This window comes from Pongo pygmaeus, chromosome 10, assembly GCF_028885625.2.
Source record: "Pongo pygmaeus isolate AG05252 chromosome 10, NHGRI_mPonPyg2-v2.0_pri, whole genome shotgun sequence".
NCBI lineage: Eukaryota > Metazoa > Chordata > Mammalia > Primates > Hominidae > Pongo > Pongo pygmaeus.
Window position 1 is genome coordinate 4,629,312 of NC_072383.2, and position 22,706 is coordinate 4,652,017.

General features: G+C 40.3%; 2 protein-coding genes and 1 pseudogene across 14 annotated transcripts in view; 1 reads left to right on the top strand and 2 right to left on the bottom strand.

Annotated features, from left to right (window-relative positions):
• The window catches only part of DYRK4 (dual specificity tyrosine phosphorylation regulated kinase 4), a 53,343-nt gene extending 36,275 nt beyond the window's left edge, over window positions 1–17,068 (top strand). For 6 of the 10 annotated variants that reach the window (XM_054444694.2, XM_054444696.2, XM_054444692.2 and 3 more), the window contains 7 exons: window positions 2,314–2,452; window positions 2,989–3,070; window positions 8,158–8,330; window positions 10,575–10,635; window positions 13,409–13,538; window positions 15,786–15,961; window positions 16,755–17,068. In XM_054444694.2, the coding sequence (XP_054300669.1) occupies window positions 2,314–2,452; window positions 2,989–3,070; window positions 8,158–8,330; window positions 10,575–10,635; window positions 13,409–13,538; window positions 15,786–15,961; window positions 16,755–16,996 (1,003 nt within the window). In that variant the 3' untranslated portion in view covers window positions 16,997–17,068. Of the gene's footprint in view, window positions 1–45; window positions 718–2,313; window positions 2,453–2,988; window positions 3,071–8,157; window positions 8,331–10,574; window positions 10,636–13,408; window positions 13,539–15,785; window positions 15,962–16,754 lie in introns of those variants that run through there. The other 4 variants (XM_054444697.2, XM_054444693.2, XM_054444704.2 and 1 more) reach the window with 3 other exon arrangements.
• On the bottom strand, window positions 5,414–6,682 carry LOC129010460 (coiled-coil domain-containing protein 181-like; annotated as a pseudogene).
• Window positions 17,069–18,759: 1,691 nt separating the features above from the next.
• AKAP3 (A-kinase anchoring protein 3) overlaps window positions 18,760–22,706 on the bottom strand; it is a 33,464-nt gene continuing 29,517 nt past the window's right edge. For all 4 annotated transcript variants that reach the window (XM_054444708.2, XM_054444712.2, XM_054444711.2 and 1 more), the window contains one exon: window positions 18,760–19,144. In XM_054444708.2, the coding sequence (XP_054300683.1) occupies window positions 18,989–19,144 (156 nt within the window). In that variant the 3' untranslated portion in view covers window positions 18,760–18,988. The remainder of the gene's footprint in view (window positions 19,145–22,706) is intronic.

Genomic DNA, 22,706 nt, shown 5'->3' on the forward strand with positions numbered 1-22,706 from the left:
TTTTCTCTGGAAAAGTTACCTAAGTGATAGTGTTTGAGGTCAGAACACTAGATTTCTCTGGATGTGAATATTTAGTAACTAGAATGGACATGACAGTCACTCAGTTATCCAGAATGCCCAGGAGCAAGGAGGCTGGGATGAAAGCAGGCCATCTTGGTATGCCTGTCACCTGCCAGCATACCTGTGATGTACTTCCCTGGTGCTGGGTACTAAGCCAGGTGACATGACCAAAACAAGGTCTCTTTTCTCAAGAGCTAAACTGAAATAGTCAAAAAGGACATTTCTTTGTTTGCGATCATTTTCCCCACTCATTGGCTTTCTGGCCTGATTGTGCAGAGGCTGAATCCCAAAGGAACAGGCAGCTGGCTGCTCAGAGTGGGAAAAGGGTTTTGATTTTGAGTAAATAAGGATAACAGCAGATATTTTTGGTAAGAGAGCAGAGCCTGACTTAAATAGATTGGCATGGCCTGGCTGAATATTGGAGCTGACAAGGCATGCTAATTGCAAGGGCATGCTAATTTGATTATTTTTCTCTCTGGGAAGACCATCTGATGCAATTTATATAAAACTAGAAACCCAGAATGCATTTAGCAAAGGAGAATAATCAGGGGAGAGCTCTCAGAGTGTTACTGGATTCAGCAAGCTGGTAGCTCAGTGCTCCCATGACACCATTGCTGATGGTGAAATTCTAGGAACCAGCTACATTTGAATTAACAGGTAAGGTGACACTCTCCTCACCATTTCTGGTTATTACAAAGCATGGTCGAGTCTCTGATATGCAGAGGTAAATTATCTTCTCTGTGGCCAAATGGACAGCTCGGTCTGCCTTTCTTGGCCATGAATCACAGTGCACAGTTAGGATGTCATTGTGCTTAAAAGAGCTCTGGGAGGTCAGAGGGCCAGGGGTGTACAGGGGGAATCCAAAGCCCAGAGAGATGAGGGAGTTGCCCAGGTGACTAGTCAGGATGGGGCCAGAGCCAAGACTCACATCTCCATTGCAGCCCTTAAGAATGAATGGCGGCCAGGCGTGGTGGCTCGTGCCTGTAATCCCAGCACTTTGGGAGGCCAAGGTGAGTGGATCACTTGAGGTCAGGAGTTCAAGACCAGCCTGGCCAACATGGTGAAACCCCATCTCTACTAATAACACAACTGTGCTAAAAACCCCATCTCTACTAAAAACCCCATCTCTACTAAAAATAGCTGAGCGTGGTGGTGCCTGCCTGTAATCCAGCTACTCAAGAGGCTGAGGCAGGAGAATCGCTTAAACGTGGGAAGCAGAGGTTGCAGTGAGCTGAGATTGTGCCACTGCACTCCAGCCTGGGCAACAGAGCAAGACTCTGTCTCAAACAAACAAACAAACAAAAAAAGAATGAATGGCTCTGACGGTATGGTGACTCACACCTGTAATCTCAGCATTTTGGGAGGCCAAGTTGGGAGGTCACTTGAGTCGAAAAGTTTGAGACCAGCCTGGACAACATAGCAAGACCCCATCTCTAAAAAAACATTAAGAATGAGTGGCTTGCTAAATACTACCAAAGCTAGACGATCTTAGAAATGGAAGATGAGGAGGAACCAGTAGAAGTTTGCTGCAGAGCCATTTTGGGGTCATGTTCTTTCCCTTCTCTCCCCATCTCACAGCTTGCACAGAGGTTGCAACTGGCAGCTCACAAATAAATGTTTCTTTTTCAAATGCATTGTATTAATATTAGTTTCTAACATTCATAAGTCTGTAGACGTCATATAATATAGTAGACTTCTGCCACCCTAGAGAATTTAAGATTCTCTGGCAAGAGCGAGCTTTCATTTCTCAAGGGAACAGTTAGGTGGGACCAAACAGCCACACTTTGGGTGGAGCAGGGGCTCCCTTTGGCCTCAGCCCCCATCTGCCCACTCTCTTGTTCCTTACTTGTCAGGAACCTCATGTCCTTAGACAGCCCTTACTAGGCCTGGGCAGGAGTGGCTGCTTGTTTGAGTGACTGGTGGGCTTCCTGGGTCCCTCCCAAGGGCCTGAGGAACTATGACTATTTCAGAAGTTTGGGACAACCTCTTAACCCACCTGCATAACAAAGTGCTTCAGTGGCCTTGTCACATAAGAAATGAGGGGACATCTTAGAGTCTGACACAGTTTCACCCTGGGCCCACCATGATTCAGTGGGAAAGCTGAGTCTATAAGGGCATGAAAGCCCTGCCTCCTGGTCTGAGGCTTGCCTGCTACTAGACAGAAACCAGGTGATACAAGATTGTTTGCAGGTTCAAACTCAGCCTTATATATTTCTTTACACCCATATGCATCACTTTCCCCCTCTTCTCCAGAATCAACTTGTATGAGTTGATGAAGAATAACAACTTTCAAGGCTTCAGTCTGTCGATAGTTCGGCGCTTCACTCTCTCTGTTTTGAAGTGCTTGCAAATGCTTTCTGTAGAGAAAATCATCCACTGCGATCTCAAGCCCGTGAGTACCACCTCCGTCCTGCCATGGAAACACTCTGGAAATACCCATTCTATTCCCTAGGCTGCGTAAGAATCACAAACTCCAATCGAATCATTGCCTTTGACTTTTTTTTTTTTTTTTTGGTGCTCTACTGTCATAGCAGTATGTCAAGGGAGGGCATTTAATGGGAATGTTGAACAAATTCAGTCAATGGCATTTCTAAGGCCATGCAAGCAAGGCCTAGAACCAGGTGCCAAAGAAGATAAAAGCAAAGTCATAATCTTCAGGAGTTGCAGAATCAATAGGGGGAAAGTGACAAAATATATGCAAAGGAAACTCTGAAAAGCAGTGACTATGAGGTCCAAATGAGAAACGCCGACCACAAGTCCAGTGGAAAGTCAGAGGGGAGGATGATGGGATTTTGGAGAGGATGTGGGAGGAGGCCCATGGAGGTGGTCCTATTTGAACTGGGCCCTGAAGGATGAGGAGCATTTAGGTAAGCAGAGGGCCCAGGGCAGCATTACTGTAGCTTGACCTATGTCTTTTCTTCTCTCCAGGAAAATATAGTGCTATACCAAAAGGGCCAAGTCTCTGTTAAAGTCATTGACTTTGGATCAAGCTGTTATGAACACCAGAAAGGTGGGTCCCATGTCAGTCCCATCATCTGAGTTTTCCTGTTGCAATTTCTCTCCCTTCACATACAAGGTCATCTGGCTTCTAGGCTGCGCTCAGCTAGCACCACTACCAGTATGATTTTGAACAAGGTGCTTCGCTTCTCTGAGCCCAAGTTGCCTCATCTATAATTTGAGAAAGTTGTATCCAAATACTATAAGGGTGCTTTCAAGCTCTCATATTCTGTAGATATGGAATTATCCTAGAACAGTGAGCCCCAAAACTAACTAAATGTGTATCTGAATTGCTTTGGGGCTCTGAAAAATTGTAGTTTGTTCCTAATCCAAATTTCTGGGAAGTAGCTAGGAGTCTGCACTTCAGAAACCACAGTCATTCTGAAGTTTGGAATTCACTGCCCCAGATCCTCTAGGTTTTATACTTTTTCAAGCTAGGATCCAAAAAAGTAGCTCTGGAGTACATTTTCACAGCATTTACTGAACTTTATTTAATATTGTGTTCTTTTGGCTTCTATCAGGTTCACTATAGAGAATATGTACCATTCTATAGACATTTATGATCTGTTTTGTGTCAGTCACTGTCCTGGGTACCAGGAACAATTAGTGAACATTCCCTGTCCTCAGGTTGCTTACTATCTAATGTAAGAGACAGAAAGATAAAATAATATGGTGAATACAATGATTAGAGATATACACAGGCTGTGTTAAAGATACACAACACAGGGACTTTGGGACCAGCTTTTAAGGTGGCAAGAGCTGTCAGAGAAAGCTTCCTGAGGCTGAAGAAAGGACTACTAGATGGTTGTTTCCAAATATTTGGCGTATCAATTTTTTTTTCAGGGAAACACATTTACAAGTTTATTAATAAAGAATATAATAAAAGACACAGATGAAGAGATACACAAGGCAAAGTATTGGGAAGGGGTGTGAAGCTTCCATGCCCTCTTGGGGGCACGCCACCCTCCCAACACCACATTTCCCATACCCTGGAAGCTCTCTGAATCCTGCAGCTTGGGGATTTTTATGAAGGTATCATCACATAGTCATTGAAGTTATTAACTCAGTCTCTAGCCCCTTCCCCCTTCCTAGAAGAAAGGAGTTAGAACTGAAAGTTCCTAGCTTCTAATCATGGCTTAGTCTTTTTGGCAACCAGCCCCTATTCAGGAGCCCATCAAGAGTCATCTCATTAGAACAAAGAGAGTCCTATCACCTAAGAAGTTCCAAAAGATTAGGAGCTCTGTGTCAGAAGCCAGGATAAAAAGTCAATTATTAGAACAAGAGATACATGTAGAACCCCTATCACTCAAGAAATTAAAAAGGTTTTAGGAGCTCTGTGCCAAAAGCTAGGGGTAGAGTCCTATATCTATTTCTTATTATGTCTCACACATGCTCATATACAAGCATGTATATTATTAGTTTGAAGAAAAAAATAAGTCGATGCACCACATACAGTGTTAGCCATTCACTCTCACACATTGTTGGAGGAGCTATAAATTCATATTATCTTTTGGGAGGATACTTTTGCATCTTTAACCAAACATTTCACTCTAAACCTTCAAAAATTATAAATTCCCCTCTGAAGAACCTCTCCTACAGATTACAGATGTTCCCATAGAATGTACATCTTCACTACTGCACTGTTAACTAGCACAACATTGGAACCAACCTAAACATCTACAAATGAAGAAGGGTTTAATAAATTAACGCTGTAATACCACGCAGCTATTTGAAAAGAGAGATTTAAATGTAATGGCCTAGACAGATGTCCATGATGAAGTAAGTGAAAAAACTGAATAATGAAACTTTTGACATGTAAATATATAAATATAAATAAGATATAAAAGGATTTGCACCACACTGTTAAAAGTGGTTATCACTGGAGATGAGCCTGGAAGAGCTTAGGGTTGAGTTTTCAACTTTTACTTTACATATATATCTTTTTTTTAGTAAGGATATGGATGATTTTCAAAATTTTCTCTTGGATTTTCAATTTTTAAAATTTTTTAAAATTAAATAATTTGGTGTCTTTAATTTGCTAAAAATTTGCATAAGATTTCTGTATGTCTAGTCTTAAGTGAGACCAGTCTGTAGGGTTTGTGTGTGTTTGTGTATGTATCTTTGCCCTGTTTGAATACCAAAGTTACATGTTGAAAAAATGAATTGATCGTTTTCTATTTTCTGTTCCTTCAAAGTCTGAACAAAATAGGAATCATTTTATTTTCACAAGGCCTCTTAGAACCTAATTAGAAAGTCATCTGCATGTTGCATCTTTTGCAAGGGTAGTTCTTGAACCACTTTTCTACTTCTTTCATAGGCTGATATCCAGACTCCCTTTTGTAATGAAGTTCAGCTTTCATATCTGTATGAACTTATTTTTCAGAAAAGTTTTACTTATTCTGCTGTTCATGTCTTCAATCTGCTTTGCTTGTTGAATTCTCCTCATTTCTAAGACCTGCTCTCTTTTCTTTTGCAACCATGCTTTAAATACTATGTCATTCTCCCTCTTTTTTTCTTTCTCTTCTTCTATTTTCTGTTGCTCTTCCTCTCTTTTCAGCTTTTCTCTCTTTTGTTCTCGTTTTTGTAGTTCTTTCTGTCGAGGGGAAAGACAGTATGCTGAGGTCACTGATGAGATACGTGCAGACTGTCCTGATTAGATTTCCCATTCCCTTTACTTCGATCTGAGCTGGCAGCAGAGCTTGGACAAGTCTTGCTGTTGAGTGGTGGGATATAAGCCAACTTGTAAGTGGAGGGATATAAGCCAATGGCTCTCCTGTTGATGAGTGAGTGGCAGCATCAATCTTTGCTGCAGAATCTTCTTTCTTGATACCACTGACACAGGAGTTGGAATATCTGGGTAACAACTGCTGAGGGTCATTTTCTGTACTATTTGCATTATTAATGGGAGGCAAATACCCCTGACTCTTCAATGTCTTGTAAATTCAGAAGTTCAAATTTTCCATCTCTCTCTACCAGTATTGTCCTATCCTTGTTTATTTCATAGCTTCCATTAGTAGGTGACAGGAGCACACTTTCTTGTCCCAAATCATTGGAAATACATCACTGTGACAGTTTCCCAAATATATTTCTTTCATTTTCAAAATAACTTTTGTAAGTATTAATGTCTTTTAGTGGAGGAACTTTCAGATCAACTAATTTGCCCTTGAGCTTAAGTTTTCACTCCCTTTTACCATTCATGGGTTCTTGATTCTGTAGAAGCTTGTTAGCTTGCACAATTTTCTCTGTAATATCCCCTTAATTCCTCATCCTCTTCCTCCTCCAAGTCTTTCTGGCTTTCTAGTTTGGACTCGTGGAAAGAGTTTTCACTATCTGAATCTGATATGGGATCCAAAGGTTGAATACTCGGTACCGAAATGAAGTCATTTCTTCTTGGTGAGACCTCATCCTGCAAAGATTTGTCAGGATCAGAAAGCTGTTTGGTGTGTTCTATTACTGTTTCATTCTCTTTTAAGTCTTGGTTAATATTCTCTTCCTTCTCACAAGCCATCTCTATTATGCTGGCATCACTTTTTTCATTTTCATTAGTTAACCACTCCAGGTCCTTTTCAGAGTCATCTTCGTATTCTTCACTTTCTTTTGAATCAGTATCTTTATTTTCATTCATTTTCCTCTCTCCCACCATTAATATTTCCGCTCCGCATCGTCCTTCCCTTCTCTCCCTCTGTTTCCCTCCTGGCTGTGTAAAATGTGGCGGCTGGGGTGACAGAGATGGCCAGGGGAGTTCTCCTCTCCTCCTCTTTCTAAGCTCTTCACATTGAGGCAAGGGAGACCCTGGCACCTGCCTCCGCAGCAGCCAGGACCACACTGCCATGGCAACCGCATGCCTCTGTGTCCTCCATCCGGACCTCTCTCTGGCAGATCAATTTTTGAGGACGTAAGACCTTTATGTCTTTTATGTATGAATCCTATAAGAAATTCCAGCTAGAAAGTAATGCTTCCCACAAAGCACTTGTTTTCCCTTCGCAGATGTTGAAAGCTGTGTAACTTATCAGTTTTCATTTATCGTGGCTGCCAAGGTGCTCGGAACTGAATTTGTAATTATTTTATTCTTGGTTTCTAGCAGTCATTTCCCCCTTTGCATATTTTCTGACTTCTTTTTTATCTTTATTTTAACTGTGAGGCAGTATCTAATATTGATACTAGAATTGGACTGCCTACTCTCAAATCCCAGCTCTGTCACTTATAGCTGAGTAACCTTGACATTTTAACCTCTGTATGCCTCAGTTTTCTCTTCTTTAAATTGGAGGCAATAATACTACTTGCTTCACAGAATTAATGTAAGGGTTGAAAGGGCTTATCTATAAAAGTACTTGGAATCGTGCCTGGCACATACTAAACATAATGTAAATACCATTAAATCCATGTTCTGAAATACTCTGTGCATATGTACTTTGCAAAGTACTACAAATACATTTGGGAAGCAGGCAGGATATAAACATTACTTTTATTAAATCTCTATTTTGTTTTAAATCACAGAATTATGTTCTGACAATAACCAATTTAAACAACAGAAAAGTGGTTACAAAATCCCTGCCCCTCCCCAAGTAACCAGAAACCCCAGTTACGTGGAAATAACTACCGTGTTCCATTTCTTCGACTTCAGTCTATTCATCCTCATCTGTTGAGATTTTTCTTTCACAATAAGTGCACATGCTATATTGAATATAGACTTTGCATGCTCCCTTTCTAACTTGATATGCCTCTTCCCTTGCCAAGTCACAAGACTCAGAAGCTGTCTACCCCAAATTAATCTGACAGTTTGAAAACTTAGTCTTATATTTGTCTTATGTTTTGTTTGTTTGTTATAAACTTGGCTGACTTAAATTCACTTTCCTACAACAATGCCTACGTTGGAGTTTGTTATCAATAAAGCAGGGACAATAACACCTCCTTTATAATCAGATTGCTGTGCGGATTTGATGCTGTGATGGTGTAATGAGAGTTGTTAAGTGCTGGCCAGCTGGACTTCCCTTTCACTGCCAGCGGAGGCGCAGTCTAAAGGAGAAGGTGTCCTGGGGGAGAGTGTTGTGGAGAGTAAGAAGTTTTCCCCACGAGTTTTCTCTTACTTTGCCTCCGCAGTATACACGTACATCCAAAGCCGGTTCTACCGATCCCCAGAAGTGATCCTGGGCCACCCCTACGACATGGCCATTGACATGTGGAGCCTGGGGTGCATCATGGCAGAGTTGTACACGGGCTACCCCCTGTTTCCTGGGGAGAATGAGGTGGAGCAGCTGGCCTGCATCATGGAGGTACGGGGAGGGCTGGCGGTCCGCTCCCACGGAGACCATGGGCTTGGCCCTCAGACACTGGGCTGCATCAGACTCGCCCAGGACCATGGCCTGCATACTTTGTTGTTGTTGTTGTTGAGTGTTCCCTAAAAGTAGTTTTGAAATTGTGTACTCCCTTGTACTTGTCAAGTCGACATCTAACGTTTTTATCATAAATTTAAATAGTTGCAGAGGATGTCATTTCCATCATATTGTAAATAGTGACATTTTAAAATAAAACTGTTACACTGCTCTTTCAAAAATATCCAAAAGAATGCAAAATCAGACTGACATGACACCCATTAAAATCTATCTGAAAGTATGTGAACAGGTTCTTAAGAGTTGTGCAATTATTTTACTTTGTTCTTTTTCCTTTTTGTTTCTACTCTTTTTTTCTACTTCCTCCATGGAATTTTATTCTAATTTAATATACATTTATGTTTAGAAACTTCTATCATCATTATAGCTTTAAAAATTTCCTGATACCGTAAGCTTCATGTGTAAAAATTTCTTTCTGGTAAGTTACCATTAAAATATATCTGGTGTGCAAATTTTGATAATTATTGAAAATAAAATGTGAAATCTTATTGGGCATACAGCTCTTAGAAAAATGAATAGAGCTGGGGTTTTTTTTTTTTTTTCAAATTAATGCCTGTATCCATAGGTGAATAATGCTTCTTGCTAGAATGCCCAGGCTCGGGATCAATGCGATTCCAATTGCTTGGTGGTGTAGATGTGAACCCAGTGAGGAAGCCTGTTCTATTTAATGTCATCTAATTCAGTGACTCCTTTTGAGTTCTGTGTAAGAATCAAATGGTGATCTGTCATCTAAAATTTTGTTTACCAACCTGTCAGCTGACAACCCGCTTAAAATGTTGAAAACAAAGAATTGGAAATTTTTTTACTTCAAAACATGTGTATTGTTCAGGCATTAGTCATTCGTTACGGGAAATGACAGTTTTCTGGGAAAACTATCTCCTAATAGCAAGGCTTTACCAAGACTCATTATATGATTATTAATTATATCTATTATGCTTTCACTTGAAAGCCATCTTGTTATGGAAATAAATTAGACAAAATAGAAAAATCACCTTAAAAATTTAAAATTTTACATTTTAGGATTTTCCCAGTGAACAAATATATTTTGTGTGCAAACACTAAGCTAGCTGGCAGGCTGGCTATCTATCTATCTATCTATCTATCTATCTATCTATCTATCTATCTATCTAATCTATCTATCTATCTTTGCCAAATTTCTATTTTCCAGATTGTCTCAAAGTTACAGAGAAATGCACATAGCCTTGAGAATGACTAAACATAGATAATTTCATTTCATGATTGAAACTAATAATAAAATATTAAAATAACTTAGGTAAAAATAGCTGTGGTGGAATGAACACTGGCCTGCGAGTCATTAAACCTGGGGTCTTAGTCCTGGCTCTGTCTTTTTGACTAGTCATTTCCTGGCTCTGGACTATAAAGTGAGGGGAGCAGAGAAGATGGCTTCTAAGGTTGATAATGAGTGATTTTATAAAGCATCCCCAGACCATTCCTGCTTCCAATACCAAAGAGAACGGGGCCTATGTTTCAACTTTCCTACAGCCCCAGAACTGACTCAGCTTCCTCTTGACCTCAGTGTCAAGGGGTCTGAGGAACAGAAGAGCAGGATAATGGATGGATTATGGGTGGGAACCGAGCAGCAAGGGTAGGTGACCCACACTGTAATTTCCTTATCTCTGTGTGCCCCTCTAAGTTGCAGTAGGAAAAGATGAACAAGTAGGTGGTACACTTTTCTTTTCAAGAAGGTATTTTGTCTTATAATTGTCTGATGCTCATCCGGTGATTTTCATCTTTTCTTCTCCCTTTCCAGTACTCCATGGTGGGATATATCATTCTTTAATTCCGACATGGCAGCCTGTATACTAGTTTATTTGCTTTGACAATGACATCTGGCTGCTATCAAGGGTGGTGGCCCACCCCTAGTTGGTGCTGATGTTTGTGTAGAATAACATGGCCAGTGTCGATTTTTAGGATATGAAACCAGCCCTGGATTAGGAGTTAAAAGGCCCAGGCTCTGGGTTTGCTCTGCTACTGTCCTGATGTTATTACTTAATGCTTTGAATCCTTATCTGTAGAAGGCAAAGCTTGGCCAAAGTACGCTCCACCCCTCAGCCTTTGAATCTGTGATCCCACAAAGAATGAACCAATTGAATTATCTTTATTAAGGTGCTGGGTCTGCCACCAGCTGGCTTCATTCAGATGGCCTCCAGGAGACAGACATTCTTTGGTAAGTCCTAGTGTGTCTAATGAGGTGTCACAGGCCTTGAAGACACCTGCCATACCTTAAGGCTCATTTCATTCTTTTCCCCTGGCCACATACCAAAGGGCTGTGATTAAGAGCGTCTTTCAGAGAAGTAAAAAAGATAATGAGCAGGGGAATCAGATAGCATGATGGAGATGGGATGGGGGAGTCACAATGGGAATGGGGTCTTGACAGTAAAAATGTTCAGGAGGAGGAGAATAGCCAGGTCTCTGCTCAGAAGAGCTATCAGCAAATATTGCACCCTCAAAATATTGTAACTGCATCCTCTCCTGGAAGTTCTCCCCACTGTCCCAAGCAACTTGCCCTCTCACACTATGCACTGTGCAGGGAAATCAAAGAGCAGAAGCTTCATTTCAAGAATAGTGGAAAATTCCATTGCGCATTATTGTTTCCCCTGCTAAAATTCTTCTTATCCTCCAGACCTTACTGTGCCAGGTTCATTGCCAATGGTTAAGCAAGGACTTAGTTTTGCTTTAATGTGTTGCGGCTGGTAGTTGTGTATGTGTCATCTGTCTGATTGTTGGGAGTAAACTTTGTCCACAGTCCAGGCTGCCCCTCTCCTCATAATTCCCAGAATTCTGGATTTTTATGATCTTCTACCTTTCTTAAATAAAGTGGTCCTATACAAGATGGAAGGATGGGTCGACAAGGTATCAACTGAGGCAGGGCTTTCAACGCACATGCACCAAAAAGACGCAGCAAGTCTCATACCTAAAATCCCTTTAAAGAACCACAGGAAGCTAAGAGTCCCAGATAGAAACAGCCAGAGTGGCCTGAAGGTCAGCAAAGTGGAGCAAAGCCAAACAGGAGGAAAAGGGAACTCCACAGACAGGGACTCCCTGCTACCTGGAGTGACATTTCTGACCAGCCATTGTTGTCGGGTCTGTTCATGGGCTCCCTCTGACTACACAATCCCAGACATTCCTGGCCCTCCCACCTCTGATTTTCAACTGCAAGCAGCTTCTGAGTGTGTATGCAAATCACACAATTTCTGTTCACAACTTGTCCCATCAGTAGGAAGGTCCAAGACACTCTCACGGGGAGATCCTTTAGGATAAAAGGGTTTGGGTCATGCTGGTCAGTATGAACTGATTCAGCCATGTGGGGGTTATAATTTGTCTATTTCTGTACCATTTGGTAAAAAGCCACAGCCCTAAGCCCTGCTACAACTTCAAGCTCCCTGGCCCTCTCCTAGGGCTCCTTAAACTCTCCATGATCCAAAAACCTAAAAGCGGAAGGCCAAGCAAGCAGAGGTGCTCTACGATCCTACTCCAGTGCCAGGGCTGTCTTCCATTCTGATTAGTCGGTTCCATGCCATTCATTCCAAGGTTAATTCTTTTAAACATCATCTTGTAATCATGGCTGGAGCTTTGGAGACCTTGCCTCTCAGCAGGGCAGTATCCTGGTTGCCATAGCGTGGTGCCCACCCATTAACCGAGCAATCTGGCGGTAGGCAGAGAATCTGGCTGGCTCCCCAGTATAATTTACACGTGGAGCATGGGAACTGGTCTTTGAATCCCAAATATACTTTTTCTACCCACAACTTAATAATTCAGTCTTTTGGATTAGGCAGAGTCATTGTGGGAAGACATAACTCTGAACTCATGAGGTAGCATCTAGGTGGGGACTAGCAGGAAGGGAACACAGAGCATCTTCATAGGAACGTACTAAAGACATAGGCACGTCTACTTCATAGAGTTCCTTATTTTTACCATCAGCACTAGGCTTTAGGATAGTGACGGGATTTTGGCAGCAACATCCGTGTCTTCGCTTCCTGCGAAAGAAGGAATGTTGCTGAGAACTGCATCTTCGTCCGTGTTTTCCAAACTCTATCTAAACATAAGAATCATTTGGGGACTTGGCAAAAAAGCTAATTCCTATGATTCTCTTCTATAAGCTATGCTATGGGAAGATTGAGATAGGACCCAGGATTCGACATTTTTAATGACAGCTCTTTGTGATTCTTATGACAAAATAAGTTTGGGAAACACTGTTGTCCACTTCAGTTCTTGACTGTTCCTTTCCCAGGTTTGGGCTACCAACTCCTCCTCTGCCCCTGGCGATTCCTAGTTAATACCCCTAATTAGCAGCAAAATGGTGTTGCCTCAAGGCTGGTAAGATATTATACTTAGGTGGCCCAGGTGGCTCAGGTAGTAAGAAGGGGATGGAGGGAATGATTGATGTAGGCTAGAGTGAGAAAAAACAATTACGTGATCATGACTTTAGGAGCTTTGTTATTTATAAGACTGTGAGTTTGATTCTTCTTTGGTCATTGGTAAAAAGGACAACGTAGGATGAAGTGGGAGGGCTAAGGCCATGATCCAAAAGGAAATGGATATTTGTACAATTTCACAGGACCTTGTCACTTAAGATTTACTTTACCATTTTTATTATTATCATTAGCATTATTATTTTTTCTTGGTTAGTGTTAAACCATTTAAATTATTTGTTTGATTTGGAGAGGAGGTAGTGGGAAGGAAGTTCAGAACATACTGAATAGTAGGAAAAAAATCAATTTTTAAAGTAAATTGTATTCCTTGGGTAATCTACACATGGTTATTTCAAACTGAGACTGTGTGTGTGTGTGTGTGTGTGTGTGTGTTTACTGGGGTGTGGCATGAGGCGAGTGTGTAAGACAGACAGCAAAAGAGCTACAGAGGCCACTCTAAGCAGCAGCATGATGTGACCACTAAATATTTACACCTGAAACTAAGTACAGAATGTTGTATCTCTACAGATTCCAAAGGTTTTCCTAAAAATATAACCAACAACAGGGGGAACAAAAGATACCCAGATTCCAAGGACCTCACGATGGTGCTGAAAACCTATGACAGCAGCTTCCTGGACTTTCTCAGAAGGTGTTTGGTGTGAGTTTGTTGGGATATCTCTGTTTCTGGGTTTCCTCTTAAATGCTATACTTTGACACACGTTTGCTGGTGAAAGTCTAAGGCTGGGAGATACTTATAAAAGTAACAAGAAATGCTAACAATAGAGCCTTAAAGTCTACAAATTGCTTCCACATGTGTTGTCTCATCAGACATCTCTCCCTACTGTGTGGTTGTCAGGGCAGATGATTTGCTCTGTTTTGCATGTATGGAGGTTGGGGTTCAAAGAGATTAAGTGACCTGCCCTGGAATACGCAGTGTGTGGTAGAGTTTGTCATCTTCTTGGCCTCAAACTGCCTGGCAGTGAGACTGTAGGCCAGTCCTAAACGTCTTCTGCTCTGTGAGCTGAAGCCAACCCCCTAAGTGCTTGTTGTAATGATTTGTATACACATCCAGTGTAAACTGGTTTCAGGGCCTGTCCCCCTCCCCCTAGGATTTAGTACCCAAATCCTCTTATATTAGGGAATTAGGGGAAGGTGAGCTGTAAACCATTTATTATGTACAACTTTTTACAATCTATATGCATATTTTGAATCTTAGAAATTAGGTCTGTACTTAAGTCGTAGTACCCAGCACAGTGCCCAGTTTAAAAGGTGTTTAGAAAACGTTAGCTATTCTTATTATTTTACGACTATTAAAGAGGTAAATCTATCTCTACAGAGTGGCAAGTAGATTATCCATGTGATACTTGAAAAGTCATCACTTTTGTCTGGGCCTCAGTGTTCTTTCCTATAAAATAGGGTATTCCTAAGCTCCCTTCCAGTTCTATCAGTCCTGTAATTTAGTATTTTTAGAAGACCATATCATTACAGTCTCTTATTCTTGCAGTTGGATGGAGTAGTGTTACCAAAATACTCTTCTGGCATCTGTGATCTCCGGAATTTCAGTACTAGCTCAGAGGGTGAACCGTGAGGTAGTGATCAAAGTATTCCCGTCGTAGGGAGTCATGCTATTCACTCATCAGAATAATCAAGGTAGAGAAGGTTCTTGTACCCCATCTTTACCCCTACCTTAACAAATGACAGAAACCAACTGCTGAGACAGATGGGTTATCCAGAAACCTCGACCATCCAGAACACAGCTCAGCACCAAGGAAGGCATTATTTTCTTCTTTAGTGCAAAGGACTGATTACTTACAACTTGCAAGAGGCAGTCGGGCTGATGGGGACTGTTACCTTATATATATATGTAGCTAATTAGAAAATCTTTGAGACTAAAAGTTTTTGAGCCAAGTTCAATAGGCATAAACGTAAAGCCCTGTGTCTAGACTTTGTAGGCTAACTCCAAAAGTCCAGGAAAGGAGAGATGTTGTTTAACAGCAATTCATTTGACACAGAAATGAGAGTTTGAGCTGTTTTAGGACCTTGATGAGTCTAGAATGTTTATACTGTCTCCCTGCAGTTATAGAAGCTATTCCTACCATGATGGACAGCAGTCAGACAACTGCTACAATATCCTTATTTCAGAAGGTGGTCAGATGGTGAAAACCATATCATATGATCATTAGTTAGTAGCGATGTAAATATTTTCAGATGGTTGAAGGACTGAACCATAAAATAAGGATTAGTTATTTTGTATGATGGTAATGCGTTGATGAATTAGGACCTGGGTAAAAGTTACTGGGAAGCAAACCAGTTTTGGCACAATAAAAGTCAAGAACTTTTAAAGAATCAGAGTTTTTTCAAAATTGGAATAGATGGTTCTGTGAGTTAATGTCTTGTCACTAAATTACTTAAGAATTGCAGGGTGATTCCATGATGGTAGTTCGGTCAATGTAGTCTGCTACTGAATTACGTGTTTGATTGGATTATATCCAAGTCCCAATATTCTAGAATTCTGTAAATCTCCTTGCAATATTTTTGAAGCCCCAATTCTGTAGTCTGGAAATTGAAATCTTTGTTTTTAATATTCTTAGCTTACCAAACCCTAAATCCTATTGATTAAGCTTTTGTAAAATAATATTTCTTATAAGGAAATTTCTAGGAATGCTGGAAGACTTGGACTGTAATATATATTCCCCAGCTTGTTATACACATCTTCTAAAAAGATTATTTCCATTAGTTGTTTCCAGGTACTTTTAAGTTATATGCCATAATCTCTGTTCTATGATGATATATCTTTGAGATATCAACATAGCTTAAATAGAAACCTTTATTGGGTTTTAAAAATGTTTTAATATATTAAAAGGAAATAAAACAATAACCCATGCGGGGCTTTGTTGGGGTGCAGATGGGAACCTTCTCTTCGCATGACCCCGGACCAGGCCCTCAAGCATGCTTGGATTCATCAGTCTCAGAACCTCAAGCCACAGCCCAGGCCCCAGACCCTAAGGAAATCCAATTCCTTTTTCTCCTCTGAGACAAGGAAGAACAAGGTTCAAGGCTGTCATCACTCGAGGAAAAAAGGTACAGCCTGTCAAATAACCAGTCCTATTCCCACAGTCCAGGAATTAATATTCTAGAATTCTGTAAATCTCCTTGCGATATTTTTGAAGCCCCAATTCTGTAGTCTGGAAATTGAAATCTTTGTTTTTAATATTCTGTTTAATATGCTGTGTAAGCATTTCTGAAGGACTTGCATGTCAATTTCTCTAACCTCAACCTGGGATAATTCTTGTGGCTACATCATGACTAGCCTGCCATTTCTTACCTTTGGGATTTTCCTTTTCCGGGAAATTTGCCATTAGCCTGGATCTTTTTTGCCCCTTATTAGGATTTTCCATTTTTCTCCTATAATCAATTTCCTTTCTCCTCCTCCCCTTTTCATTAACTGCGTCCACCCCTTTATGCCCTGTAATTACCTTTACAATTTCTGTCAGTGCCAGATTATGGCATTATGCAAATTTTTATATGCAATATAGCCTAGTGGTTACGTACATGGTCACAAGAGTCAGGTTACCTGGGGATTAAATTCTGGTTCTACTACTTATCAGGTGTGGACTTAACCTCTCCATAGCTCAGTATCTCCATTTATGAGAATGAGAATAATGCCTATTCTCCAGGGTCGCTGAAATGATCAGATGAATTAGTAAACGTACAGTGCTTAGAATAATGCCCGGTACATTGAACGTGCTTTACAAATGAACTGTTTATGTATCATCACAGTCATGGTTTCCACTAAGTGATGTACAACCTAAAGGACAATTAACATATAATCCATATTTGAATCTTGTTCCCTTCTGTCTTCTCTCTCCTTCAGCAGATGAGATCACCAAAGAGACTACAGAGAAAACAAAAGATGGCCCCATGAAGCATGTTCAGCATTCAGGTGATCAGCAGGACTCTCTCCAGCTCGGAGCTGACACTGTTCAGCTGCCTCAACTGGTAGAAGCTCCCAAGAAGTCAGAGGCAGCTGTTGGGGCGGAGGTGTCCGTGACCTCCCCAGGACAAAGCAAAAACTTCTCCCTCAAGAACACAAACATTTTACCCCCTATTGTATGACCTTTGCTGAGGGTATGTCCTGCTCCTTTCCACCAGTGATTTGTATTAAGACAGCACTTATATTGTACAATACTTCAGACTGTTTTTTTTTAAATACATAAAAGTTTATTTTAAAAAACTCTATTAAATATGGCCAATTGGCATGACTGCTCTTATGAGGGACGAGGGAGGATGTCCTTGCACTTAAATTCATTCCATATGTGTCTGTGTGTGTAGAGGGGTGGGTAGTTTTTAACTCTCAGTGTTACAGCATCATTAATGGAACTCCAAACAAAAGAAAAATTTTTTTCTTCTTGCCCATGACTGCCAACCTATGTCAGGATTTTTGTTTGAAAATGATAGAAGCTGAATTCAAAAGCAGTTTAAACAATGGAAGACATTTATTGACTTACATAATTGGGGAATCAGAAAGGGTAGATGTAGTTTCAGGCACAGCAGGATCCAGGAATTCAAATTAGGTTGTAGGGCTCAGACTCCCCCTTCATCTATTAGGCTTGCTTCTCACTATGGTTAACTTCATCCTGATGACAGGCCTTGCTCAGAAGTTAACCATCAACATCCAGTCAAAAGATACAGGCTTCCTTACTAACAGGGAGTCTCCAAAATGATTGTGACACAGAAATTGTGACTGGGGGACTGGGATGCTTGGCCAGTCTGGGCCCCAAGCCCACAGTGATGGTGAAGGCACTGTGACTGATGCTTCTCTAGACTAGAGCGAGGGATGGAAGGTTTCCCAAAGGAAGGGAAGCTAGGTAAACAGGCAGGACATGTTCACTCATCTACCATACACCAAATCTAAGTATGTCAAGAATTCTTACTTCCCTTTCTAATCCTCATCTACACAAATACATAATTTTTATGTAGCTGTCATGGGACAGATAGAATTTTACATGAAACTTAAGATCATAACATCAGAAACAACATAGAATATATAAAAATAGTTTTCTTTTTTACTTGCCATTTGGAATAAACTGCCCCCAATACAGTTTTCATTTTAATTGTTGCATAATATTTTATGAAGGGGGACACCAGCCCATTGAAGCAATGGATTTGGACGTAATCTCCCAGGAAAAATCTTGAGTTAGAATAGCAGAGGGTTGAGAGAAAGTCCCAGGGAAGACAAATATATAAGGAGTTGCCAGAGTTGAGGAGGTCCCCCAAGAGACCCAGAGATACAGAAAGAAAATTAGAAGCCAATGAGAAGTTTCTAGAAGGAAAGAGGAGTCAAGATAGAAAATTTCCACAGAAAATCCAGGATAAGAATAGAAAATATTTCTTAAGTGGGGTGATATGGACATTAAGTCAGAGCAATGTTAGAACAGGTAACTTATCCAGTTTCTATAGCCAGAAAGCCACAAAACCAGCAATAGAACTCAGATCCTTGGGAATATTCTCGACACGATCTTCAACCATGGATGAAATTGGAGGTGGACACTGTTCTGCAGCTCTACAGAGAATAAGAAGCCAAGTCTTCAACATTGTAATCAGGATGATTTTGATTGAATATTCAAAAGTATCTTCTGATTTTCATCATTATAAAAGGTTAAAATGAATTCTTGATAAACTGTGGCTTATTTTAAGAGAATAGTTTAAATAAGGAAACTGCAAATTGTGACACAGACAGGGGACAGGCTGAGTGACCTTCAGCAGGGCCTCTCAGTCCAGCTCTGTTGTACCTCTAGCATTCATCTGGTTATTTTTTTCATTCCTGGGATTTCTTTACCTGATTGTCCCATTGGATCCCAAAGAAACAAAACATGTGGAGCCCTTTAATTGTAATTTAATTGTAATTTTACGTCCTTGCTCGCATGGACGGGAAAATCTGCAAAATCCAGTGACTAGCATAAGATGACATGTCTTTGATGAGAGTGGTAGGAAGATAATGTTAGGGCTCTGTGAGGATATAGAAGGGGAGATATGAAAGTGAGAAAGAAGGGCGGGGATAAGGGCCGGCCCTGCTGCCAGAAGAGGGGAAAGCAGTGGGGTTGCCGATCACAGGTTCACCATCAGCCAGTCCAGCAGCTGCAGCGGTGTGACATTCCCCACCGCCTCATTCAGCTGGCGCTCCTTCTCATAGCGCAGCACCGACTGCAGAACCTCGCCCACGCTGCATCCTTTGTCCACGGCAGCAGCTGAGAGCTGAAGTAGCTGTGAAAGGAAAGAAAACACTAGTGGTGAGGCACAGCATCCCATGGCAGGCCAGATGGAGCCTGCCAAGGCTAGAGCAGAGAGGCCAGGCAGACCTTGGGAAACTGCAACACAGACTTTAAAGTTTGCTGGCCTGTTTAACAGAAGGAGGTTGGAGACATCATTCTTAGTTTAAAGAAGAGATGTTAACACCCACCTGCCCATGATCTTGCTCTCTAAGAATTCTAAGGTTCTAAGCTCACCCTAATATCATAAAAGTCTCCATCATTGTCCTAAGACCAATAAGGCAAGATGGAAAATATCCAGTGGACAAATGTGGATGCTGCTTTCCATGCCCCATACACCACAGAATCCTAAAATGTTAGAGCAAAAAGGCACCTCAGAGATCAATTCAACCCTCATGAAAATGTTTCCCAGAGAAGTACAGAGATTTGTCAGAATTAACTGCTAGTAATTAGCAGAACCAAAACTCATTGCAGGTATTGGATCCTATCTTTAGCTCTTTTTCCAAGTACAAAATGAGAAAAGTTAGTTAAGCAACCATTCTAATATAAATACAACACTGTCTTTATTAATGGAATCCTAAGGGCAACAAACTGTCTCAAGTAATCAGATTTTTATTTTGTTCATTTTGCTCTTGACTTTTTACAACAAAGGGCAGGCAACAGATCAAATATTGAGAGCCTCTTCAGAGAAAGAAATATCCATGTGAGAAACTGAAATAGAAGAACCAAATGGAAATTTTAGAACTAAAACTTACCAACAAAATATAAAATAAAAACCTATCAGATGGGCTAAATAGCAGAACGTAAATGAGGGAGGAAAGTCAGTAAACTTGAACGTAGATCAATAGAAATTATCCATGCTGAACAACACATGAAATTGATTAAACTTATTTCAAAAAACATTTAAAAAATAAACAGAGCCCAAGGACTTGTGGGCAATACCAAAAACTTTAACATTTATGTTATTAGAATACCAAAGAAGAGAAAAGCGATGATGCAAAACATATTTGAAGAAAAATAGATGACAGTATTCCTAATTTGCCAAAAAGTTTTAAACCTATACATTCAAAAAGCTCAGGGAACCTAAAATAAGATAAACCCAAACCCAAACCCAAAGAAATTAACTCCAAGACCTACCATAACTAAATCGCTGAAAATTAAAGAAAAAGAAAAAAATCTTAAAAGCATCCAGAGAAAACCATTTATAGGGGAACTGCAAGTCAAATGACAGCCAATTTCTCATCAGAAACCATAGAGGACAGAAGAAAGTGTCACGTCTTTTAACCGCTAAGAGAAAAAAACTTGCCAAATTAGAATTCTATATCCAGCATAAATTATAACTCAAGAATGAAAGTCAAATAAAGACATTGTCAGATTAAATAAAACTGAGAGAATTCATTGCCAGAAAATGTGTTCTAAAAGAATTGCTAAAGGAAGTTCTTCAGAGAGAAGGACGATGATATCAGAAGAAAACTGGGAACATTAAGAATGAATGAAGAGCAACATAAACAGTAAAACTCTCAGTATAAATAGTAGGCTATCCTCTTCAGTTCTTAAAATATGTTTTAAGGGCCAGGAGCAGTGGTTCACGCCTGTAATCCCAGTACTTTGGGAGGCTGAGGCAGGAGGATCACCTGGGGTCAGGAGTTTGAGACCAGCCTGGCCAACATGGCAAAACCCCATCTCTACTAAAAACACAAAAATAACTGGGCGTCATGGCATGTCCCTGTAATCCCAGCTACTCAAGAGGCTGAAGCAAGAGAATCGCTTGAATTCAGGAGGCGGAGGTTGCAATGAGCTGAGATCATGCCACTGCACTCCAGCCTGGGCAACAGAGTGAGATTCTGTCTCAAAAAAAAAAAAAAAAATGTTTTAAGGTTGAAAGCAAAAGTAACATTGAGGGTTTTTTCAAAGTATGTAGATTAAATACATAAAGCAACTCAACTATAAAGGGAAAAGGATAAAGGAACCTTATATGGTAGTAATATTTCTACATTCCAGCTTAAGTGGTAAACTATTGACGCTACATGGATTCTGAGAAGTTGGTATATATATTGTAATCCCTAGATTAACCACTAAAAAAACTACACAAAAAGATATAGTCAAAAATGCAATAGATAAATTAAAATGGAATACTAAAACATGTTCAAATAGTCCAAGAGAAGGCAGCAAAGGGAAAACAGGAGGAAAAGAGAAGCAACAAATAATAAAATGGTAAACTTAAATCCAAACATATCCATAAATTGGGCTAAGCATAAATGATCTAAACATATCAAATGTCAGAATGGACAAAAAATATAACCCAAGTGTATGCTGCCTACAAAAAACCTCACTTCAAATATAAGAAGTTAAAATTATAGGAAAAGATGTCCCATGAAAATGCCAATCAAAAGAAGACTTGAATCTAACATTTATGGTCAATAGAATTTTTTAATAAAGGAGATGGATAATTCAGAGGGGCCAGATTCCCAGTGGTCTTTTCAACAAATGGTGCCAAGATAAGCTTCATATCTATATGCAAAATACTGAATTTGGACTCCTACCTCAAAAAAATTAACTCAAAGTAGATCATAGACCTAAATATAAGAGCTAAAATTATCAAGCATGTAGACAAAAACAAGGAGAAAATCTTCATGGCCTTGCATAGGTCAAGGTTTCTAGCTCTCAGCACTCCTGGCCTTCTGGGTTTGTTGTGGGGCTATTTTGCTCATTGCATGTTGTTTAGCAGTATCCTTGGCCTCTACCTGTTTGACTCCCGTGGTAACCCCTTTCTCTGTTGTGACAGCCAAATACGTCTCCAGACATTGCCAAATATCCCCTGGGGGGCAAAATTGCTCCTGGTTGAGAACCACTGGGTAGGCAAAAATTTGTTATGACACTAAAATCACAAGACATAAAAGTAAAAAATGATAAATTGGATGTCATTTAGTTAGAGAGACTTCATTTTGCTCTTCAAAAGACTCCATTAAATAAAAAGAAAAGCCACAAACTGAGAGAAAATATTTGCAAAAATGTATCAGATAAAGGACTTGTATCCAGAATATATAAAAGAGCTCTTATAATTCTAATCAAGAAGAAAACAATCCAACCAAATTATGGGTGAAAGAATTGCACAGATATCTCACTAAAGAATATATATGAATGGCTAATGAGCACATAATAGAATAACGTGCTCAATATTTTTCATCATTTTAATGTATGTATGCCAAATGAAATCCACAATGAGATACCACTATAATTATTACAATAAATGAAAGAATAATATTGACCAGGATGTGGAGAAACTGAAACCTGTGTAAATTACTGGTGAAAATGTAAAATGCTACAGCCACTTCAGGAAATAGTTTGGCAATTTCTCAAGAAATTACACTTAACCGGTCAGGCGTGGTGGCTCATGCCTGTTTTCCTGGCACTTTGGGAGGCCGAGGTGTTCGGATCACTTGAGCCCTGGAGCTTGAGACCAGCCTGGGCAACATGACAATACCCCATCTCTAAAAAAAAATACAATTAACTGGGCGTGGTGGGGGGGCGCCTGTAGTCCCAGCTACTCGGGAGGC